Source organism: Callorhinus ursinus, unplaced genomic scaffold (genome assembly GCF_003265705.2).
Source record: "Callorhinus ursinus isolate GAN/ISIS: 27379988/994484 unplaced genomic scaffold, GSC_fseal_2.0 scaffold1, whole genome shotgun sequence".
Taxonomy (NCBI): Eukaryota; Metazoa; Chordata; class Mammalia; order Carnivora; family Otariidae; genus Callorhinus; species Callorhinus ursinus.
The window spans coordinates 14,698,429-14,720,877 of NW_027397063.1; the positions used below are offsets into that span (position 1 = coordinate 14,698,429).

The following is a 22,449-nucleotide window of genomic DNA, read 5'->3' on the forward strand; positions in this document are numbered from 1 at the left end:
TATTAATTTATGGATAAACAAATTATTAATTCACTAAGCAATCAAAGGATGATATCAATTCAAATTACTGACCTATAGATATGCTACTATTACTTTAGCATTACATGTCTTTATTATTAAAAGTTTGTCCCTGTATCATCACAGCTCCTATGACTCCAAAAAATATAGTGAACTTCAGACTTGAATGTAAATGTCCATAGAGTAAATGAACTCTCGTGTTTTAGACATAGATTAAGTTCTTAACTGGCTTTGAATTTCATAATTGAAAGAACAGTGGTCTGCAATTTATCCTTAGTTTACCTGAAGAACTCATTAACTAACCTAAATATATTCAGAGTTAATACCTGTTAAAAATCAATCGTCTATCACATTGATTGATTTGCGGATGTTGAGCCAAACTTGCAGCCCAGGAATAAATCCCACTTGGTCGTGGTGAATAATCCTTTTAATGTACCGTTGGATCCTATTGGCTAGTATTTTGGTGAGAATTTTTGCATCCATGTTCATCAGGGATATTGGTCCATAATTCTTTTTGATGGGGTCTTTGTCTGGTTTTGGGATCAAGGTAATGCTGGCTTCATAAAATGAGTTTGGAAGTTTTCCTTCCATTGCTATTTTTTGGAACAGTTTCAGAAGAATGTGCACATGCCCCAGGGTTGACCAAAAAAGTTCAGTGCCATGCATCTAACGTCTCCTTCCCACCCAGTGGTAACGAGCATCCTAAAGAAGATCTTAACCTTCGCCTGAAGAAACTAACTCATGCCACGCCTTGCATGTTGTTTATGAAAGGAACTCCTCAGGAGCCATGCTGTAGTTTCAGCAAGCAGATGGTGGAAATCTTTAACAAACATAATATTCAGTTTAGCAGTTTTGATATCTTCTCAGATGAAGAAGTTCGTCAGGGCCTCAAAACCTATTCCAACTGGGCCACCTATCCCCAGCTCTCCGTTTCTGGAGAGCTCATAGGAGGATTTGATATAATTAAGGAGCTTGAAGCATCTGAAGAACTAGATACAATTTGCCCTAAAGCTCCCAAATTAGAGGAAAGGCTCAAAGTACTGACAAACAAAGTTTCTGTGATGCTCTTTATGAACGGAAACAAACAGGAAGCGAAATGTGGATTCAGGAAACAAATTCTGGAAATACTAAATAATACTGGTGTTGAATAGGAGACATTTGATATACTGGAGGACGAAGAAGTTCTGCAGGGGTTAAAAACTTATTCAAATTGGCCCATGTACCCCCAGTTGTATGTGAAAGGGGAGCCTGTTAGAGGTCTGGATATTAAGGAACTGAGAGACAATGGTGAACTGCTGCCAGTGCTGAAAGGAGAGAACTAGGGACTGTTACGCTCAGTGCCCGACTGCTGCAGGAAACCTTCATCACAGCGGGGCCGCTCACGACTCCATTCTCAGATTGCTGTGCACCCAGTTAGGCTCAGTGTATCCCACCAGCTCCTGCTAAATACATGTATGTTTTGTTTGTTTTTCATCAAACCAGAATACAATAAACATCTTAAAATCCGATTAAAAAAAATTCTTCTTTAAATGTTTGGTAGATGTCTGCGATTTACAGACCTATACCTCTGAAACAAATAATACATTATATGTTAAAAAAAGAGAAGATAGTAGGAAGGGAAAAATGAAGGGGGGGGAATTGGAGGGGGAGATGAACCATGAGAGACTATGCACTCTGAGAAACAAACTGAGGGTTTTAGAGGGGAGGGGGTGGGGGGATGTGTTAGCCTAGTGATGCGTATTAAAGAGGGCACGTACTGAATGGAGCACTGGCTGTTATACGCAAACAATGAATCATGGAACACTACATCAAAAACTAATGATGTAATGTATGGTGATTAACATAACATAATAAAATAATAAATATATATAAAATAAAAAAATTAAAAAAAAATAAATGTTTGGTAGAATTCCCTGAGGAAGCCATCTGGCCCTGGGCTTTTGTTTGTTGGGAAATTTTTGATTACTGCTTCAACTTCCTTACCAGTTATGGGTCTGTTCAGGTTTTTTATTTCTTCCTGGTTCAGTTTTGGTAGTTAATATGTCTCTAAGAATGCAACCATTTCTTCCAGATTATCTAATTTGCTGGCATATAGTTGTCCATAATATGTTCTTATAATTGTTTGTATTTCTTTGGTATTGTTTGTGATCTTCCTCTTCCATTCATGATTTTATCTATTTAGGTCCTTTCTCTTTTCTTTTTGATAAGTCTGGACAGGGGTTTAACAATCTTATTAATTCTTTCAAAGAACCAGCTCCTAGTTTCATTGATCTGTTCTACTGTTCTTTTGGTTTCTATTTCATTGATTTCTGCTCTAATCTTTATTATTTCTCTTCTCCTGCTGGGTTTAGGCTTTATTTGCTGTTCTTTGTCCAGCTCCTTTAGGAATAGGGTTAGGTTGTGTATTTGAGACCTTTCTTGTTTCTTAAGAAAGGCTTATATTGCTCTATACTTTCCTCTTAGGACCGCCTTTGCTGCATCCCAAAGATTTTGAACAGTTGTGTTTTCATTTTCATTTGTTTCCATGAATTTTTAAAATTCTTTAATTTCCTGGTTGACCCATTCATTCTTTAGTAGGAAGCTCTTTAGCCTCTGCAAATCTAATCAATGTGATACAATATATTAATAAAAGAAAGAACAAGAACCATATGACCATCTCAATAGATGCAAAAAAGGCATTTGACAAAGTACAGCATCCTTCTTGACTAAAACTCTTCACAGTGTAGGGATAAAGGATACATACCTCAATATCATAAAAGCCATCTATGAAAAACCCAGAGCAAATATCATACTCAATGGGGAAAAACTGAGAGCTTTTTCCCCTAAGTCCCTTGAGGACTATGGCAGGGTTGTCCACTATCACCACTGCTATTCAGCATAGTATTAGAAGTCCTAGCCTCAGCAATCAGACAACAACAAAAAAGAAAGAAAAGGCATCTGAATCGACAAAGAAGAAGTAAAACACTCACTTTTGCAGATGATATGATACTTTATGTGGAAAACCCAAAAGACTCCACCCCCAAAACTGCTAGAACACATACAGAAACTCAGTAAAGTGGCAGGATATAAAATCAATGCACAGAAATCAGTTACATTTCTATACACCAACAACAAGACAGAAGAAAGAGAAATTAGGGAGTCAATCCCATTTGCAATTGCACCCAAAGCCATAAGATACCCAGGAATAAATCTAACCAAAGAGGCAAAACAATCTGTACTCAGAAAACTATAGAATACTCATGAAATAAATTGAGGAAGACACAAAGAAATGGAAAAGCATTCTATGCTCATGGATTAGAAGAACAAATATTGTGAAAATATCTATGCTACCTAGAGCAATCTACACATTTAATGCAATGCCTATCAAAACACCATCAACTTTTTTCAAAGAAATAGAACAAATAATCCTAAAATTTGTATGGAACCAGAAAAGACCCCAAATAGCCAGAGGAGTGTTGAAAAAGAAAAGCAAAGCAGGTACCATCACAATTCTGGACTTCCAGCTCTATTACAAAGCTGTAATCATCAAGACAGTAGGGTACCGGCACAAAAACAGACACATAAATCAATGGAACAGAATAGAGAGCCCAGAAATGGACCCTCAACTCTATTGTCAACTAATCTTCAACAAAGCAGGAAAAAATGTCTAATGGAAAAAAGACAGTCTCTTCAACCAAAGGTGTTGGGACAGCCAACATGCAGAAGAATGAAACTGGACCATTTCCTTATAGCACACACAAAAATAGACTCAAAATGGATGAAAGACCTCAAAGTGAGACAGGAATCCATCAAAATCCTAGAGGAGAACACAGGCAGCAACCTCTTGGACTTCAGCCGCAGCAACTTCTTCCTAGAAATATCGCCAAAGGCAAGGGAAGCAAGGGCAAAAATGAAATACTGGGACTTCATCAAGATAAAAAGCTTTTGCACAGCAAAGGAAACAGTCAACAAAACCAAAAGAAAACCGCCAGAATGGAAGAAGATATTTGCAAATGATGTATCAGATAAAGGGCTAGTATCCAAAGTCTATAAAGAATTTATCAAACTCAACACCCAGAGAACAACTAATCCAACCAAGAATACATGGGCAGAAGACATGAACAGACATTTCTGCAAAGAAGACATCCAAATGGCCAAAACACACATGAAAAAGTGCTTAACATTGCTTGGCATCAGGGAAATCCAAATGAAAACCTCAATGAGATACCACCTCACACCAGTCAGAATGTCTAAAATTAACAAGTCAGGAAATGACAGATGTTGGTGAAGATGTTGAGAAAGGGGAACCCTCCTACACTTTTGGTGGGAATGCAAGCTGGTGCAGCCACTCTGGAAAACAGTATGGAGGTTCCTCAAAAAGTTGAAAATAGAGCTACCCTATGACCCAGCAATTGCACAACTAGGTATTGACGTATTGACCCCAAAGATACAAATATAGCAAACTGAAGAGGCACATGCACCCCTATGTTTATAGCAGCAATGTCCACAACAGCCAAACTATGGAAAGCTCCTAGATGTCCATCAACAAATGAACGGATAAAGAAGATGTGGTGGGGAAAAAAAAAAAAATATATATATATATATGAATAACACACACACACACACACATACACACACACACACACAATGGAATATTATGCAGCCATCAAAAAATGAAATATTGCCATTTGCAATGACGTGGATGGAACTAAAGGGTATTATGCTAAGTGAAATAACTCAATCAGAGAAAGACAAGTATCATATGATCTCACTGATAAGAGGAATTTGAGAAACAAGACAGAGGATCATAGGGGAATGGAGCAAAAAATGGAACAAGATGAAACCCGAGAGGGAGACAAACCATAAGAGACTCTTAATCTCAGGAAACAAACTGAGGGTTGCTGGAGTGGAGTGGGGGTGGGCAGGATGGGATGGCCAGGTGATGGACATTGGGGAGGGTATGTACCATGGTGAGCTCTGTGAATTATGTAAGACTGATGAATCACAGACCTGTATCCCTGAAACAAATAATACATTATACATTAATAAAAAAACAAATCAATCATCTATTGTATAGACTTCAGTTTGGCAATCTAGGACTCTCTCAGAAGACTCAAAAGTAACTGGAACCTGCAGTTAGTACATCAAAGATGTGTGACAGTTTTCACTACACTTATGACCTGCTACTTGCAGTTAATATTCTAGATGGATAAAGTAGACACAACACTGAAAAACTTGCAATATCCAAGGACTGATGGAGGAAGATGAAATCTTACTGGTTGAAACTAATTGATCTTAATAGTAGGACATAATGATAAAGAAAATCTGTGTCCTATGATGGCCAACCGAGCCAACGAGAAAGTCCCAGTCCTTGCCCCGGGCCTCTTCCGGGTTCTTCTCCCTGTTCTGCTTCCTGCACACACCAGTCCGAGTCCTTTTCCCAGCCCTGCTTCACGCACGCACCACAAGTGTCAAGTATGCGGAAGTAGAAGTGTATAAATTGCCCCCTTCGTTTGTGCTTGGGGCTCAGACCTTTGGAGACCACTCTCCTCTGAGCCCCTTGGCATTAAATAAACCTCCTATCCTCCAAGATCTCCAAGGGCCGCTTGGTTCTTCCATCAGGCAATTCAGTCCAGGTTCCGTAACAATAAAAGGAAAAAGGAGATAACAGAGATTGGAAGAGTAGCCTACCATATAGAGCCGTGTAGGTAATAGAATGAATTTCCGAATGATATGAGAAACTACTGGAAGCTTCTGAACAAAAGAGTGATATTATCTGGCTTGTTTCAAGTGGAGCAATCTAGCTATTTTAGTGAGACTAATGGGAGGTATGGAGATGCACTGAGACCTCTTAAAAACTTATTGCAATAATCCAGGCAAGTAATTATGATGGCTTGGACCAGAACAATAACAGGGAGGTGTTAAGACATGATCAAGTTTTGAATATATTTAAAATTGGGCTAACAGGATTTGCAAAAAAAAAAAGAATATGGGTGTAGTAATAGACAAGAATCAAAGATAACTCCAAGAATTTTAGTCTATATAACTGTAAGGAAAGAGTCACCATTTAATGAAGTGGGATGACTGAGGAAGAAGCAAATGTGAAGATAATGTACAGAACTGTACTGGATATTTGCACTTTCAGCTATTTATTAAATATCTAAATGAAGGTATACCATTGGATATAGAAGACTAAGGTTCAGTGAAGAGGTCCAATGGTTGAGATTTGAGTTTAATGGATCCAAGTGATAATCAAAGCCATGAGACTAGATGAGTAAGTCAAGGGACTAAACATAGAGAAAGGAATTCAAGAATGGGCCTCAAAATGGGGCCCTCTATCATTTAGAGGTCAATTAGAAGGCAAAGAGTGATCACAGGGCTGAAAGTAGTGAGAAGTGTGGCAAAAGAAAAACCAGGAGCATACTGCAAGCCAAAGAACATGCTTTAAGCAAAAGAGATAATTTCATTGGCAGAATGAAAATGAGGAGAAGGCAGGAAAAAAAATGAGGACTGGTAATTTGCCATTAAGTTTAAAAAGATGAAAGTTACTGTTAAACTTGTCAGAGAGGTTCAGTGGAGTGATATGATCAAAGTTTGTATTCAGGAAATAATTGGAGAAAGAAAATTAGAGCAAGGTTAAACAACATTTTCAAGGGATTTTGCTGTGAATAGAGAGGGTGGAGAATCAGATGGTATTCGGAGGTGATGAGATTATCTATCCATCTATCATCATCTGCCTGTCTATATGCTGTATACACACATATATTCTCATGTATGTGTAATAGGTGTATGTGTATGTTACAGATATACATACAAAATGTATATGTTATATATAATATATACATAAAAGAAAAAATAATAGAGTATTTTTGAATGTTGATAGGAATGATAAATAAGGTATTGAATAAAAATATTGTTGAGAATAGGGATCTGAATTACTGGACTTAAATCCATCATATGTTAGAAAGGGTACTACTAGGATCCACATAAAAACTCAAAAAAAATTTCACTCATGATAACATATAGGTTCAGTTATGTATGAGTGTGGATGTAGTAGTAAGAATTTGTTAAAGTTTTCTTTGATTGTTTATTTTCTTAGTAAAAGAGGAAGCAGATCACCAGCAAAAGTTTCAGGATAGAGGAAATTTGCAAATTTGAGGATGGAGGAAATGCAAAAGGTAGTTATGATAAAACTGGCCAAGAAAATGGTCCAGGAAAATGTGGGATGAATGGTACACAACACAACGAACACACACTGAATATGCGCCACAACTTTAAAGAGAGACCATTCAGAATGATTACAGGCTTTTCCTCCAGGTAAGCTCAGCTGTCCTAACACATCTGTGGAATAGATGTGGAGGTTAATTAAACCATGAATGGTGCTGTGCCAGAAACATTTCATGAAGCCAAAAAAGATTGAGGAGTGCATATGAGGTCGTAATTATAATAATAGAAAATGAAATTTTGTATGGGAATTAAAAGGTGAGCAAGATGGGTGGTCTAGGTCAGGGGAAAAAAATGGTAGGATCCACAAATATTAGAATTACATTGCTTTTACATATTTGATAGAGTATAAATACATTTTTCTTATAAGTAGATGCACTATTAAATATGCATCTGGCATCTGAGGATAAGAGATTTAGAAAGCTAGACAAGAACTTTCTGAGGATTACAAAGCAACAGTAATAACGCTGCTCCGAGATGTAGATCATGACAATGGAACATTATAGCCAAGGCTGATTTACATCTAAAACATTTTTGTCCCACCCCAATCCCCATCATAAACACAACTGTTCAGTAGATGGCAGAACAGAGTTATTATTGAAAATCTTTATTTAATATATCACTTAAATTTATTATCTGTTAACCCCTCAGTCAAGTGCAATGAAGTCACTGCAGCAACTATGCTAAGGTAATTTTCATTAAAATATATTCAATTTTATTCATTAATTATTGTGTAACTAACATTCTTTTATGCACCTGTTTTTGTTTCATGCTCAAAGTTGACAATGAAATACATCAGATGTATTATTTTTATGGAAGCTGTTTATTAGATGTTTGCTTAAATATTTTCACAGATATGTTGTGTCTATTATATAGTAACTTGAATTTATTTTTCATATATATTATTTTAAATGGTATCCAAATGCCTGCCTAGCTGTCATGCATTTATTAAAATTTGCTTCAGCTTGTTTCTTGAATTTAGTTTATACTATAAACAAAATATCAAAGTTACATATACCAGGAAATTTATTTTTAAGTCTATTAATATTCACTGCATCTCCATATTTCCTTAATAGTTATATTATTTTATATTTTTTCAGGGGATAGTACTAGATTGCTTCATAAGAAGAAATAAGTATCAACTGAAGTCGATGTAGGATAAAGTATTTATAAGAAAATATATTTTCTGCTACAAAGCCATAGTAAAATCACTTTCAGTATATAAATAACACTTTTCCCCAAAACAGTTCCTGTAAAATTGTGAACTACTGTTATATCATCTTACAAACCTGATGGCAGTTTCTTTTAAATAGAAATTCTTATAACACATTTAAAAATAATAGTTCATTAATAAATAACGTTTTTTAAGAACAATGACATTCTTATTTTTAAAATATTTCACAGAATTTTCTCAAAAGTAGTTTTTAAAAGGATATGTTGAACTTATGACTGGACTTCTTTGATAATTGTTATTCAAACTGTGGGCTGGAAAAGAAATTTCAGGAAGCTGTAAATGATTGAAAACCCACCTCTCAGCAAGCTCAGTAGCATCCAGGAAGATTTCCAACCTGCCTAATTATATTCTACCACCTACATCAGATAGGGAATAGAAGTATCCATTTTGCCTATTGCCCAGCAGGGACTTATAATATGCTCTCAGAGCACTAGTATGAAAAAATGCATTAGGAGAACGTTAAAAATGTCACTCAAATACAAAATCCTTCAGAAAAGCCCATTATCTCTACAAAGGGGAAAAAAAATACAGGCATTAAAATCTACAGGTGCCAAGAATATGTGTTCTTTGGCATTCTTCTCTACAATCAGAAACTGACTTTTTCTTCCCAATGTAAAGATATTACCAAAGTAGTCTTAACTTTCCTTATAATTGAGTTGTATGGAAAAGCTTATAGAAGAAGGAGATTGCAAATACACTGCCTCACAATACTAAGCCATCAGAAAATCATAAACTGAAAATTAGTAAATAATTTAAAAAAGGGCTTAGCATTGGAATAAAAACTGTATATTAAGATGTGTGGTTATCTACTAAATTGATAAAAGATTTATAGAATAAGGAAATGGTAGAGGTTGATGGGGACTTACCGTATAAACAATGGAACTGTACCTTTGAAAAATACGGCAATTTACCTGATATGAGAGACCAGGTAAATGGCAAATCTAGGAATTGCAGTAAAGAAAATGTTATAACTACTACATAACACTAATTCATTAGACTGTATTTTATATGAACTGAGAATACCAAAGCTAACATGGTTAGGAACCCATGGGTTATGCAAATGATTCTTTTTATGTAGCTTACTCTATGGGTAGCTCTTTGAGATCCTCTAAAGCAACATCACATCAAATGAAGGGATTCCCTTCAGACACTAATGATTTTGCAAATTACGCTAGAGAAATTCAAGAGACTGGGCATTCTCTCATTTGAAATTTAATAATTTCATTATCTGTAATCCCTGATTCATGGAAAGTTTATGCCTTTTAATAACTTCCCCTCATTTCACATAGGATTACCCACCTTAAGCAAATGGCTAGTTCAACTATATGTATGGATGTCTTTAAAATACTTGAACAAACATATCATCACTGCTCTTTCAATTATTTACTAAAACATTTTATTGATTTTATTTGCCTATTTGTTTTTTTACATTAGACTTCTCACCTTGACCTATGTTCCTGTGTTTTTGTTTTGTTTTATTGGTCTTAGAATCAGGTACTAAAAATTGCCCATAATTGCATACCAAAATGCATCTTCTAGATTTGGTAAAAAGGTGTAAATAAAATTCATCATAAAAGCGATAAAAATGCAGCTGTAAAAAAATTTGCCCAGAAGTACAGCTACTTAAAAGATATATAAAAGATACTTACATACTGTCCTCCATACTTAAAGATGCTGCTGCTATAAATATGCCATCATATTTTAGTTTTTCATTTCACTAGAGCATTTATAATAAAGTGCAGATATTTGAAACTCTACAATCTCTTCTTTTTAAATCAATAATTATGGATTTGCTGATCTCATTTTGTTGACTACTATTTAAAGAGGAAAAGGAAGTTGAAAATATTATATTTTTCATTATACTACAAAGGTGCTGCTAATTTTACCATTACTTTGTTTTTGTTTTTTAAATCAGAGTCTAAGCAATTTTTATCAGCCTGGAGCAAACTGAGTGGAGATATTCTGATGAGAGCAGACCTACTTTCCAACCTGCATGAATACACACCAGTCAGAAGGACAAGTTGAACTGGGTCTGTAATAGCACAGAAAAATATGCCAAAGCTATATCTGTAGTCTTGTAAAAGTTCACTTACATACTCAAAATTGGTATTTTGGATGTGAAAATTGCATAATTCAAGATTGCATATTCATAAGGAAAAGACTACTGATTTTAAATATGCTTTCATTCCAACTCCTCTCCTAAGTTGTATGCACCATAAAACAGAAAACTTTTTTTTTACTGCTGCATTCTTCGTGCCTAGCATAGTTCATGCAAACATAACAGCTCTCAGTAGTATTTGCTGATAGTTGTTAAATGAATTTGGGTAAGTGATAAAGAAAACATTAGTCATATAAAATCCTATCACTTTAAAGATTATTTCACTGCTTACATTTTATGAAATTTATCTTTTCAGGAAGTCATATTTGCTTTAGAGTTAAAAAAAAGAGAAACACAAGAAAAGGTTAATGTAATCTTCACATTTTAAATATAAAAAAATCTAAGAATTTTCAGTGTAGTTTTTCATGTGATGTGAAACATTCCCTCCATTACCTTCTGCCTTTCATTAAAAGGGATTTAAATAAATCATTTTTTAAAACAGGAGGTTTCCTTAGGTCCAAAGCTGTAGATGGACAATAAGGAATAATATCCTAAAGCATAAAACAATAACCTAATAATGAATGCAGTCATGTAATAATAAATATATGCTGAGATATTTAAATTGTTACAAAATTTAAAACATCATATTTTGTTCAGGTAGTTGTATGAAAGAACTGCCTATCTTTATTATTGCCAGAAATCCCTTTGACCTGGTATTTTAGTCTGCAAGAGCCTTTAAAGTATCGTCCAGGTCACAGTGCCTAAATACATGGAGAAAATTGTTCACCATTTCTATACTATTAAAATAGAAAGGAACATTTCAACAACTATGACTTTTGTACATAAGTGCAAAACTAAATGTTAAACTATTCATGCTAGTAATTTTTTTAATCTTAAATTTCAGTTTAAATACTTCTATGTGAATAACAAAAAGTATGAACTTAAAATATGAAAATTAATGTAGAATCAGGTTGCTCTCTTGGACACAGACATATTTTTCAAAACAAATGTAAAAGAACAGAAAATCCTATTATTTTAATCACAAAGTTTTGAATTGATCTAAACTCGGACCATGACTAGAATTTGATATTTCACTTCAGCAAAAATAAGAAGAAACTGTTTTTGAGGTTAACCACTCCACTTTATGTATTGAGTTTATGGGCATCATTTTGAAAGGACCAGTTGGTATTAAGGACTGAAACTAAATGAGTTCCTGTTACCATGATTTGTAATTTCTTTAGCCTTTGATTAATAATGAAGTATATTTATTTACTGGAGGGAAGCGCTTGCTCCCATCAATAGGAGGACAGAAAATGGGTTTCTGTCCTAAGCAGAATATGTTTGAATGTGTTCCAGTCCCCAAAATTTCATTACTAAACTTTGTGTCATGATAATTCAAAGTATGTTTGAAAAGCAGTTATTTTAAAAGTATAGTCTGTGTACCAGTGAAGGTATACATGCTAGGTTTAGTATGACTTTGAAAAACAATTTTCATTTTAGAGTTTTATATTTATTTAATGATATTTAAAAGTATAACTAGTGTATATTCATACTTTTGATTCCACTGATATTTTTGGGCAGGATTAGAATAAATGAAAAACTAATTCAATTTAAAGAAAAAAATTAAGTGTATAACAGGCAGCACATGAATACAAGAGATGAAGTCAATCAAAGAAAGACAATTATCATATGGTTTCACTCATATGTGAAATATAAAAAAAACAGCACAGAGGATCATAGGGGAAGGGAGGGAAAACTGGAAAACAGAATGGGAAGAAATAAGAGATGGAAACAAACCACGAGAGACTCTTGATTCAGGGAAACAAACTGAGGGTTGCTAGAGGGGAGGGGGTAACTGGGTGATGGGCATTAAGGAGGGCATGTGATGTGATGAGCACTGGGTGTTATATGAAACTGATGAATCAGTGAACATTACATCTGAAACTAATGATGTACTATATCTTGGCTAATTGAATTTAAATTAAAAAAAGAAAAAGAGAAAGATGGAGCTGTCAAATGACTGAAATTTGAGAAATTCTGCTTTAAGAGAGTTATAACTTATTGCTATACATTTCAAATACTTCTTATTCAGTGTAGGGTGGGATTAATTTCTAGTAGAGGAAGGCCTATAATTTACTATGCAGGACAAGTATACCAGGAATAAAATAATTATAGATTCTGTATCTTAAGAGTAGATAAGTGGCACATGTGAGATGTCATCTCCCAGACAATATTATAAGCACTTTATAATTATTATATAAAACATTCTCTTCACATAGGCGGGTTTGCATGCTGTTATGTTTACCATTTTGTAAGAGTTCTAGAAGTAAAAATCAGTCCCTGTAGATCTTTTTACTTCTGTTTACTCTTAAATAACAAGTAACAATATGTCTTTAAAAAATGTTTAAAAGACACCAGGTTTATCAGATGACTATGAAATCATATTTTGAAAATTTATGGACAAGGCACTGTTAAGTAATCTTGCTTTGTGGAGTGTGGCATCTTTTTTTTTCTTCCCATTTTAATGACCTGTTTAGCCTTTCTTACAATGTGAAAGAGTCTATTTAGAATCAATATTTATTGCTATGTAATGTGGGATGTCTACATGAGCCCAAAAGAAGGCAAAAAATGAATCGCTTCCTAAAGAAGAAAATTTGGGGGTGGGGGAGAAGAGAGACCCGAGAGAGCAGAAAGAAATCTGTGATATTTTGTGTTTCATAAGAAGAAGGACCAGCTTTTCTTTAGCATGAGAATCTATCCTCACCCCAGATAGGAAGTTTGAGCCCTCATCTATGCTTCCCTGCAGGGATGGAGAATGACATCAAACATACAGTGAGTGAGATGAATATGCAAATGCAGATTCTGGACATTGTCAACTTCCATGAGGGATGTGATATACAGTTACAAGATCTGGAATTGATATCACTAGAGATGATTTTATAGTAAATTCTACATATAGTTATGTCATAGAAGCACAATCTGTAACAGCTAGAACACTACTGTTGTGTTAATTCATACAGAACATATGACCATGCTCACGCAATTTTTTTTATCTGGTTCCCTTTCTGACAGCAGTCACTAACAGAGAATTAATATGATCATTTTCTCATGTATAAAATATCTGAAGACTGGATACCTCCAAGGACAAGAGAAACTAACACTTTTAAGATGTTTGATTTGTGTCTGGGATATTGTTATGTGGACTTTCATTTCATCTTCCAAAACTTTTTATGGGGACATCTTATTATCCTGATTTAGACATGCAAAAACTGGTCAGATATAAGAAGTCATATCCTGAATGACGTACCAAAATGACAAAATTAGGATTAAACTTTGATTTGTGTGATATTTTACATGACTTCTCATACTAATTCATCAATACTTATAATCTTACATATACTAACATTTATTGATTAATAAGAATGATAAGAAGGAATGATCTAAAGAAACTGGTTCAAAATAGATGACAGGTATTAATGCCAGGGACTCTGTCAAACATCGTAGGAGCATCATCTTATATAATCGGTAGATCAACTGTGAAAGAAGCACGGTTTTATTTTAAAAATAGAGATTTTTTTTATTATTATGTTATGTTAATCATCATACATTACATCATTAGTTTTTGATGTTAAAAATAGAGATTTTAATATAAAAAATTAGATTGCTTAGTTTATAAGTTACAAAGCAATGTATAAGTTTTAATTCATGGCTGTTTTATATTCTGCCACAATAGCTTTGGTTTTGTCCTATACTTTATTATATACATTTAAATATTATTCAGTTTATGTGTATAGTATCTATTAAATGAAGAGGCTAGGCATTTCTGATTTTTATAAACAAATGTATCTTAAGATGACTCCAAAATCATGTGCTAATTTTAAGCTGTCAGTGTAATGAATTTCTGGATAACCCTGATAAATCAATATTTTTATAGAGAAACATAAACAATACTTAAGTTGTACTGAAGTGCCTAGAAATTTTCAATAAATAGGTAATTAAAAGAGTGAAAACTGTGAAATTTCTTTAATAAAATGATGAACAAAATGTTATTCCAAAATAATAATGAGTATTAAGAAAAGATTTTTAAAGCAAGTGAATATTTTTTCTTATATATTACACATATTTTTGAAATTTTCTGAAGTTGTAAAAATTACATATACTATTTTAAATGTAGATAAGCTGCATTCAAGTGGGTTAGATGACAGAGTCATGTGTTTAAAAGAACTCTAAGCACTATAATTTTTGTTGTCATTTCTGTAGGATGCCATATTATGCAAGGATATTTTATGGTACACTAATATACATAGTTCAGTTGTTCTATAAAACATATACATGTGAGCAATTTGAGGTGCCTCATGATGTCCACTTCACTGAGCCTCCCCAAATTCCTGATCCACAAAATCATGAGCAAAAGAAAATGGTTGTTTTGTTCCACTATGTTTTGGGGTCATTTACCATGCAGTAAGAATACCAGAAGTTAAATTGTGACAATGTATATTCAATGTTTATTAAGATGTTATTAATATAAAGTTTTTTGGACAGTGAACACTTCTCATGGACTCCTAACATTTATTCCATGGGAAGGGAGCTCTGTGAACATACCAATTCTGGACTTTCCAACTCCTTAATTACTCTTCCCCATCAGAACCATGGCAGATGTTTGATTGGTAACTATGGGGGCATCATACTGAATATGCGTTTCCTAGCTGCTCTTTTCTCTTTTCTTTCTTTTTTTTTTTTAAGATTTTATTTATTTATTTGACAGAGAGAGACCAGCAAGAGAGGGGACACAAGCAGGGGGAGTGGGAGAGGGAGAAGCAGGCCTCCCGCTGATCAGGGAGCCCGATGCAGGGCTCGATCCCAGGACCCCAGGATGATGACCTGAGCTGAAGGCAGACACTTAAGGACTGAGCCACCCAGGCGCCCCTGCTCTTTTTTATTTTCAGAAAGGACCTTCCTGTAGAGACCACAGGTTGTCCCTTGCTCTCAGCCATGATGGTAACCTTAGCACTGATATCTAGTTTCCCATATTGGGGGGCTACAAGGTCTAATTCTACTCAGGACTGTGCTGGGTAGGTCTATCTAATTCTCTAGTATGGTATAAGAACATTAACTGACCTGCAGATTTAAGCCACATGACATTTTATCCCCATTTATTTCTTTCGTCTTATCTGGTGATTGAAAATTTAGGCAAGAAAAGGGGATACTATTAATTGAGATCCCATCCTTTGAAAATCTACACTGATGAACATATTTGCTAAGTGCACGGTCATATTTTTTGATGAAGTTATTAGTATGAGCCACATTGCATTGATGTTGTTTCAATGTTATGACCTACACAATGAGCAGTTTCATCAAAACTTTGATAGTGTATGCATGATGGGAAGTTTTGATTTGTTTTGTTCCATATTTCCCAAGTCCCTATCAGGTGCCAAGTAATCTGTTAAGAGCATTTTTCTGTTGACAGGATTAGCTATTAAATTTCATGTGACTTAGGGAATTGTTTTCCAGAGTATGGCCTGAGGTCAATTCATATACCAACCTTATGAGTTTATTAAATATGTCCTTCTAGGTCCTATGTTAAACATACTAAGTCAACCTCGGGGAGTGGGATTCTGGAAAGTGCATTTTAACAGGATCTCCAAGTGATTCTTGTGGAAAATACAATCTCATACTTTCCATGACAAGAGAGATATGATCTGAAAATACTCTGTGATAGTGATTAATCAAACCTTAGGTACCAGACTTTATGGAGCCAATAACAACTAGAATTTATTCAGAATAACAGAAACAAGATAAACTATGCTTTGAAAATTGTGTAATATGACAGAGTGATATAATAAAAAAAAGTTTATTGAATATTTACAAAATGTAAAGAGTTTGGTATACTCCTCAGATTTCTTATACTTTTAAGGGAAGAAAATATTATTATTCATATTTTAAAGACAAAGAAACTCATATTAATAAGACTTCAGATAATATATTGTCAAATGGCAGAGCTGAGATTTAAACTAGATATGTCTTCTTCAAAGCTCAGGTCAACCATTCAGTTTTTGAATTTCGACTGTTGAAAAAACTAGTAATGTTAGGAGAAAGGAGGCTTACCATGCAGAAAATAAGATATGAATCTTAAAATGAATTTGGAGAAATGTCATGATAGAAAGTGAATAACCTTAATTTCTTTATCCACTGGATAAAAGTTACATTTGGAAAAACAAAAGCATATATGAGTTTCTATGATTGTTTTGTAGCAAATAAATCAAATAAAAAATATAAGATGAGTATTTTAACAGAGAAAGTTCTATTCAAAGCTAGTTAATTATTCTTCAAAACTAGAGAAGAAATTTCTGCATATGGCTTTGAGTGGTCTGGGGTTTACAGCGTAGAAAAAAATATCACAGCCTTCCGGTATTTTGATAAATTTTCATGATAAAATAACTGAATATAATGTATCTATCATTGTTGGTATACACATGAGGAAACATCTATTAAATGGAGAATAAACACTATCTTTAAGATGAGAACTTTTAAGTGCTGGCTGGCTCACTTCAGCGGCACATAGACTAAAATCGGAATGATACGGAGGAGATTAGCATGGCCCCTGCGTAAGGATGACATGCAAATTCGTGAAGCATTCCATATATTTAAATAACTTTACATCAAACCATTTGATCAACAAACAGCTACTAATGAAAAAAAAAAAGATGAGAACTTTTAGGAATTTTACAGTGGACAAGAATATAATGAAAGCATGAGTTAGGAAAATGAAGGGCTTATAGACATGAAAATCATTATTATTGATAGATCTTGTCTAAAGAAATGTACTAAATTGACAGAAAAACAATTACCTACAGTTTTATCTAATTTTTTTATAATTTAAAATAATTTTATGAAAATATAACTACTTTCAGATTTGACAACTGTGCCTTAAAAATATTTGTGATTTTCTGTTAAGAAAACGTTAAAGCAAAGTTTGTATGGTTTCTCTTGGTTGCCAGAAGATATTTTATGAATTTGATTTCAATTTGTACATATAAAATAAGTATATCAAAATAGTATAACTATTACCAAAAAAGATACTCTCTTAAAAATGTCATCATGAGGAGGAAATGAAGCAAAGAAGTGATATATATATATATATATATATATATATATATATATATAAATAAAATGTACATCTCATATATATATGATACATACATATATACATATCATATATGTGAATACAATTTTTGCAAAGAATAAATAGTAAATAGGCAGGGAGATGGCTGTTTTGTCAATTTATGGAGTTAGCATGTTGTTCAAAACTACGTGATGAGTTGGAGGGATAGAAAATGCCTTTCAGATAAATTGGTTTCAAATTTTTCTGCTATCAGTGTTGATAAGTCAAAGGTACTTATATTGCAGAAATCACTGTTTTGTAGAACTTGATTTAAATTAATGAAAGATTTAAAGGGGTTTTCTTTAACATTAAGAAAAGAGATCTGTAAGCTTAATCTTACCCTCTTTTACATGTGTGAAATGTCAATTCATCATACCACTAATTCACTGTCTTTTCTTTCTGTTTCACTTTTGTCCATACTTTGGAGTTTTATACAAATAATTATGAAAAATAACAATAATGAAAATCTATTAATTTGTTAGTAATTTGAACAAATTCTGGTGACAGGTTGCCAATTTACATAGGAATGACAATTGCCAAAATGCTGTATTTTGGTGTGCTTGTGCTTATTTCTCTTTATTATATTCTAAATTACATGAAAGCAAAAACCTAACCTACCGCTGCACAAAGACAATTCTAAAGCATAAAGAGTTAATGGTGACAGCAGAATCTGGTGAACTAGAATGACTTTCATTTTCACAGCAAGGGGTGGGAGGGCTAAAATTACAATAACAAAATTTATAGATTCAAGGTACACCGAAAGTCCATGTAAGCAAACTTAAGAACACCAACAACCTAAGATTTTGTGGCTTAATGAAGAACATCTTTAAATATCACACTTTCACTTTTTTCTCCTCCACTTACTTTTAGGCTGACTGTGATAGAGTTACCTTCTTAAAATTTAAGCCATTTCTTGCATTCCTACAAATTACTTGGTAAACTGGAGTCCAGTGTGAGAGTAAATAATATGCAAAACTCTGAGAATACAATGGTATTGAAAATCACTATATATTGAGTTCCTATTACCTTATCGCCTTCGGAAAATGTGATGCCATCTAGTGCTCTTTTCCAAGTGATTTCTGGAAGAGGCTCCCCTTCTGCTTCACATATAAGTGTAACTTGACCATCCTCATACGTAGTCTCATTTTTGAGCTGTATTATGTGAGGCTGTACTGTAAAGAATATATACATTACTCAATCTGTATGGGAGGAAAATATTACCATTCAGACTTAAAAGCCATAGTGGGCATTTAAGTCCACATTAGTGGAGTATAGAATTATTAACTTTGTAGCAGTTACAGCAGCATGCTTTGCTTTAAAGGAGTGCCAAGAGACTCACATAGGACAGGAGAAAAAGCTTTAGAAAATAATTCTCATCAATTATCATAGAGATAATTTGAAGTGGCTTACAAGCCAACATACAAATTATAATTCCTTTTGAAATGTTGTAATTTAAAAGACTAATTTTTTCCTCTCTTAAAGCTACAAAATTAAAATTTCCTCTTTTAAAGCCACATGGTACCTGTTTATGAGTGTGTGTGTGTTTCTAATTGTGACATCTGCTTATTTAGTGATTATCTCTTAAGCTTTAAAAATAATTTCACCCAAGAAGAAAATGATTGTATCTTGAATATGTAGTAAGTATAATTATGTACAATATTTAAAATATTCATTAAGTAAATATATATATATACATATATATGTTAGTTTCTTATATTATCCCAATCAACTTATTTTTACTTCAATTTATTTTAACAATATTTTAGGCAGGGTAGCTAATCATTTCTTTATAATTATGACTTCAGTAATGAGAAAATACATTATTTCTACTTATTTAAATTATCTTTATATTAAAAATTATGTCCATCCACAAATTACATGATACCACAGAACTATATGATTGTAAAGTCTGTACTATCTGCATTTCATTAATTTTACATTATAGAACTTAAAAGGGATAAAAGCCAGCACTTGGTGTTTTAGAAAAGTAACAGTTTATTTAATCTTTAAATGCAATTAATCATGGGATATAAATAAGTTGTTTTTAATCTTAGAAAACTAGGTTCCTAATATTGGAAATATGGCATGTATAATTTTTAACAACTCAGTGTTTACTCCATTGACTTTAATAGATTTAGTTGGATTTCTACTATATATATTTGATTTTGTTTCTAACAAAATGTAAATTTGTTTAGTGTTACTATAAAAAAGTGATTACAGCAGTGAGGTACCATATCATGAAGTATTTTCCATTTGAAAAGATAAAAATGTTAGAATCTTTATCTCTTTGTTTTCACTCATTACCAACCTAATTAAAAAAAGGCAACAACAACAAATGACTGTATAGTATTTCATTATACCTCTCTGATGTAAATTGAGAATATCTACCCTTTGGGATTATCTCAGAAACTATCATTTTTATTTAATTTATTTATTTTTATACTGAGTCACACTTATTTAGTGTAGGTTCTAAAGAGAACAATCTCGTTACGTGGGGAATACTGCTAGAATGAGTTAAGGGTTTCTATAATTTCTAACAGTTTTAAGTTTATTTACTCTTTCCTCTACATGAATCGTGGTCCTTCTTATTCTCACAGAATTATCTTCCTTTCTTCCCACCTCCCCTCTTTGTTGTGAAAGCATTTTGAGAACTGTTTATTAAATGCTATCAGTGCATACAATTTCAAGTTATGCTTTTTAAAGACAATGATATATTCCAAATACACCAGTAAAATTGCTTTTCTTCTTACAAACATAATGGAAGCTAAATCAATTTAAAAAAAAAAAAACTAAAACACCTTACTAGTTCTTCACTTTCTGTAAGTTCCCCAAAGAAGGCAATATGGCTCTTGGTAAATATGGAAGATATTAATATTATATTTCCTTTTAATAGAATGGAAAGGGAGTATTTTCTTATAGTTACAGGTCAAAATTTCCTAATTATAGCTTTATAGATGTGTTGTTTTGAAGTATATTAAAAGTAAAACTAATCTCAACATGTGTCAAAGAGTTATGAAGACCAACCCATACATATATGTAAATATAAATTATCTGTAAGTTATAACAGATTCCCAGTATGTGTAATTTAAAGGAATTTTCTTCCATCTTCTGTTATCAGTCAGCCAATATTTTGTAAGAATATACATGTATCATTTCATGTAATTCTTAAAATAATTCTATCTGGTAGCTGCAACGCTAAAATATATTTCAGATGTGAAAACAGATTTAATTTTAGAAAGTTAGTGACATATAAGTGACAGAGTAGAATTTGACTCAGACCTCCCTCTAGACATCATAATTTTAACCACTATGCTATAATACTTACCAAAGACCTGGAGAAATGCCTGCTTTTCATCTTCTCCTGCTTTATTTGTGGCCCTGCAGATATAAGGACCCCCATCACTATTTATTATGTTCCTGACAGTGAGTTCTGTATTGCTTCCTTTCAATATGTACTTTTCATTTTCTTCAATGAACTTGCCATTCCTAAAGAAGAAAACAGAGGTTGATCTTCATAAATCTGACTTCATAACTCAGGAGGAGATTGTGCTCAATTTTTTGATCAGTAGTTGTCAATCATTACATGGCTTTAGATACACAAAGCTATATTCTAATCACAAGTATACTTTTAGTAGCCCAGTATAACTCAATTATTAGATATTAAAATTATACTTGAAAATTGCTTGAATTTAGAGACAAGAATAACATGTGAGCTGTTGAAATCTTAACACAGATCTTAGGCAAAGAAAAGTACATTGGTTCAATTTTTACTGTGATTATTAGCAAAAAAAATTTTGTTTTGCTGATTTTAATTCCATATATACTTTTTATGTTGGTGAGTCAACACATAGTTATTTACTAAGTCCCTAGGATGCATTTAAGAGAATTTCAATGGAAACATCCTTTAAAGAAGTTTCAAAGTAAATGTAATTTAAACATGTTACCAATTTATATTCCAAATAAATACTACCAATAGGAGGGTAACATGAAACAATTATGTGCAAATGCAGGTAGAGAAATAATGCTGAATATGATGATTTAATTCATTAATGAGAAGAAACTACTTTTCTTAGATATGTTCCCTCTTAGAGATAAATAATTTGCAATATTTTCTAAGTTCTTTCTGAGTTGAAATAGTCTTCACTCTCCTCCAGTTCTAGTTTTTTTATTTATAAAAATGATGTCTTTCAAACTTTTTCTATAATAACTTACAGTAAGAAATGCCTTAAATATACTTAAATAATTTCTACAATTCCCCTTAATATGTGTGAAATCTTCTTATACTGTATGTTCCCTTCCATTCTTGTTTATTCCCCTCATTTCCTCTTGCTCTTTCTCTTTTTCTTTCTCCTTTAGCTTTCCTTCTATATTTTTCTTATAATGGTATTTTGAAGTATTGAATTGATTGTAAGGCCCACTAATGTAAAACCTTTAGGATCTGTCCTTAGGGGATGGGATATCTATTTGCCCATACAAGTTTAAATTAAAAAAAAAAAAAATCTCTGAAAGGATTATAACAAATATTTCCTAGAACGAAAGAGAACATTTCTTCAGTACACTAAATGATCTTTCCAGTGAATTCTGGTTTCACTTTCCAGAAAGCATTGGCACATATCCTAATATAATACTTATCCTTCTATGACTCATTAACATCTGTTTTTCCAGTTTCTATTGACATCTCTAAAGATATCATGAAATGTGCAAAAATTACATAAGAGTGGGGTGCAAAAGCAG

At 33.1% G+C, this 22,449-nt stretch overlaps 1 protein-coding gene, 1 non-coding gene and 1 pseudogene across 3 annotated transcripts in view; 2 read left to right on the forward strand and 1 right to left on the reverse strand.

Moving 5' to 3' along the window:
• The window catches only part of NCAM2 (neural cell adhesion molecule 2), a 519,291-nt gene that overhangs the window by 148,909 nt on the left and 347,933 nt on the right, over positions 1–22,449 (reverse strand). For both annotated transcript variants that reach the window (XM_025872652.2, XM_073891683.1), the window contains exons 7-8: positions 21,041–21,201; positions 18,742–18,887 (exon numbers count right to left, since the gene is read on the reverse strand). In XM_025872652.2, coding sequence (XP_025728437.1) covers positions 18,742–18,887; positions 21,041–21,201 — 307 coding nt within the window. The remainder of the gene's footprint in view (positions 1–18,741; positions 18,888–21,040; positions 21,202–22,449) is intronic.
• Positions 646–1,491, forward strand: LOC112824735 (glutaredoxin-3 pseudogene; annotated as a pseudogene).
• LOC112834368 (U6 spliceosomal RNA) lies at positions 17,095–17,199 on the forward strand. Its single transcript, XR_003210872.1, has one exon. It is a non-coding gene; the product is annotated as a U6 spliceosomal RNA (small nuclear RNA).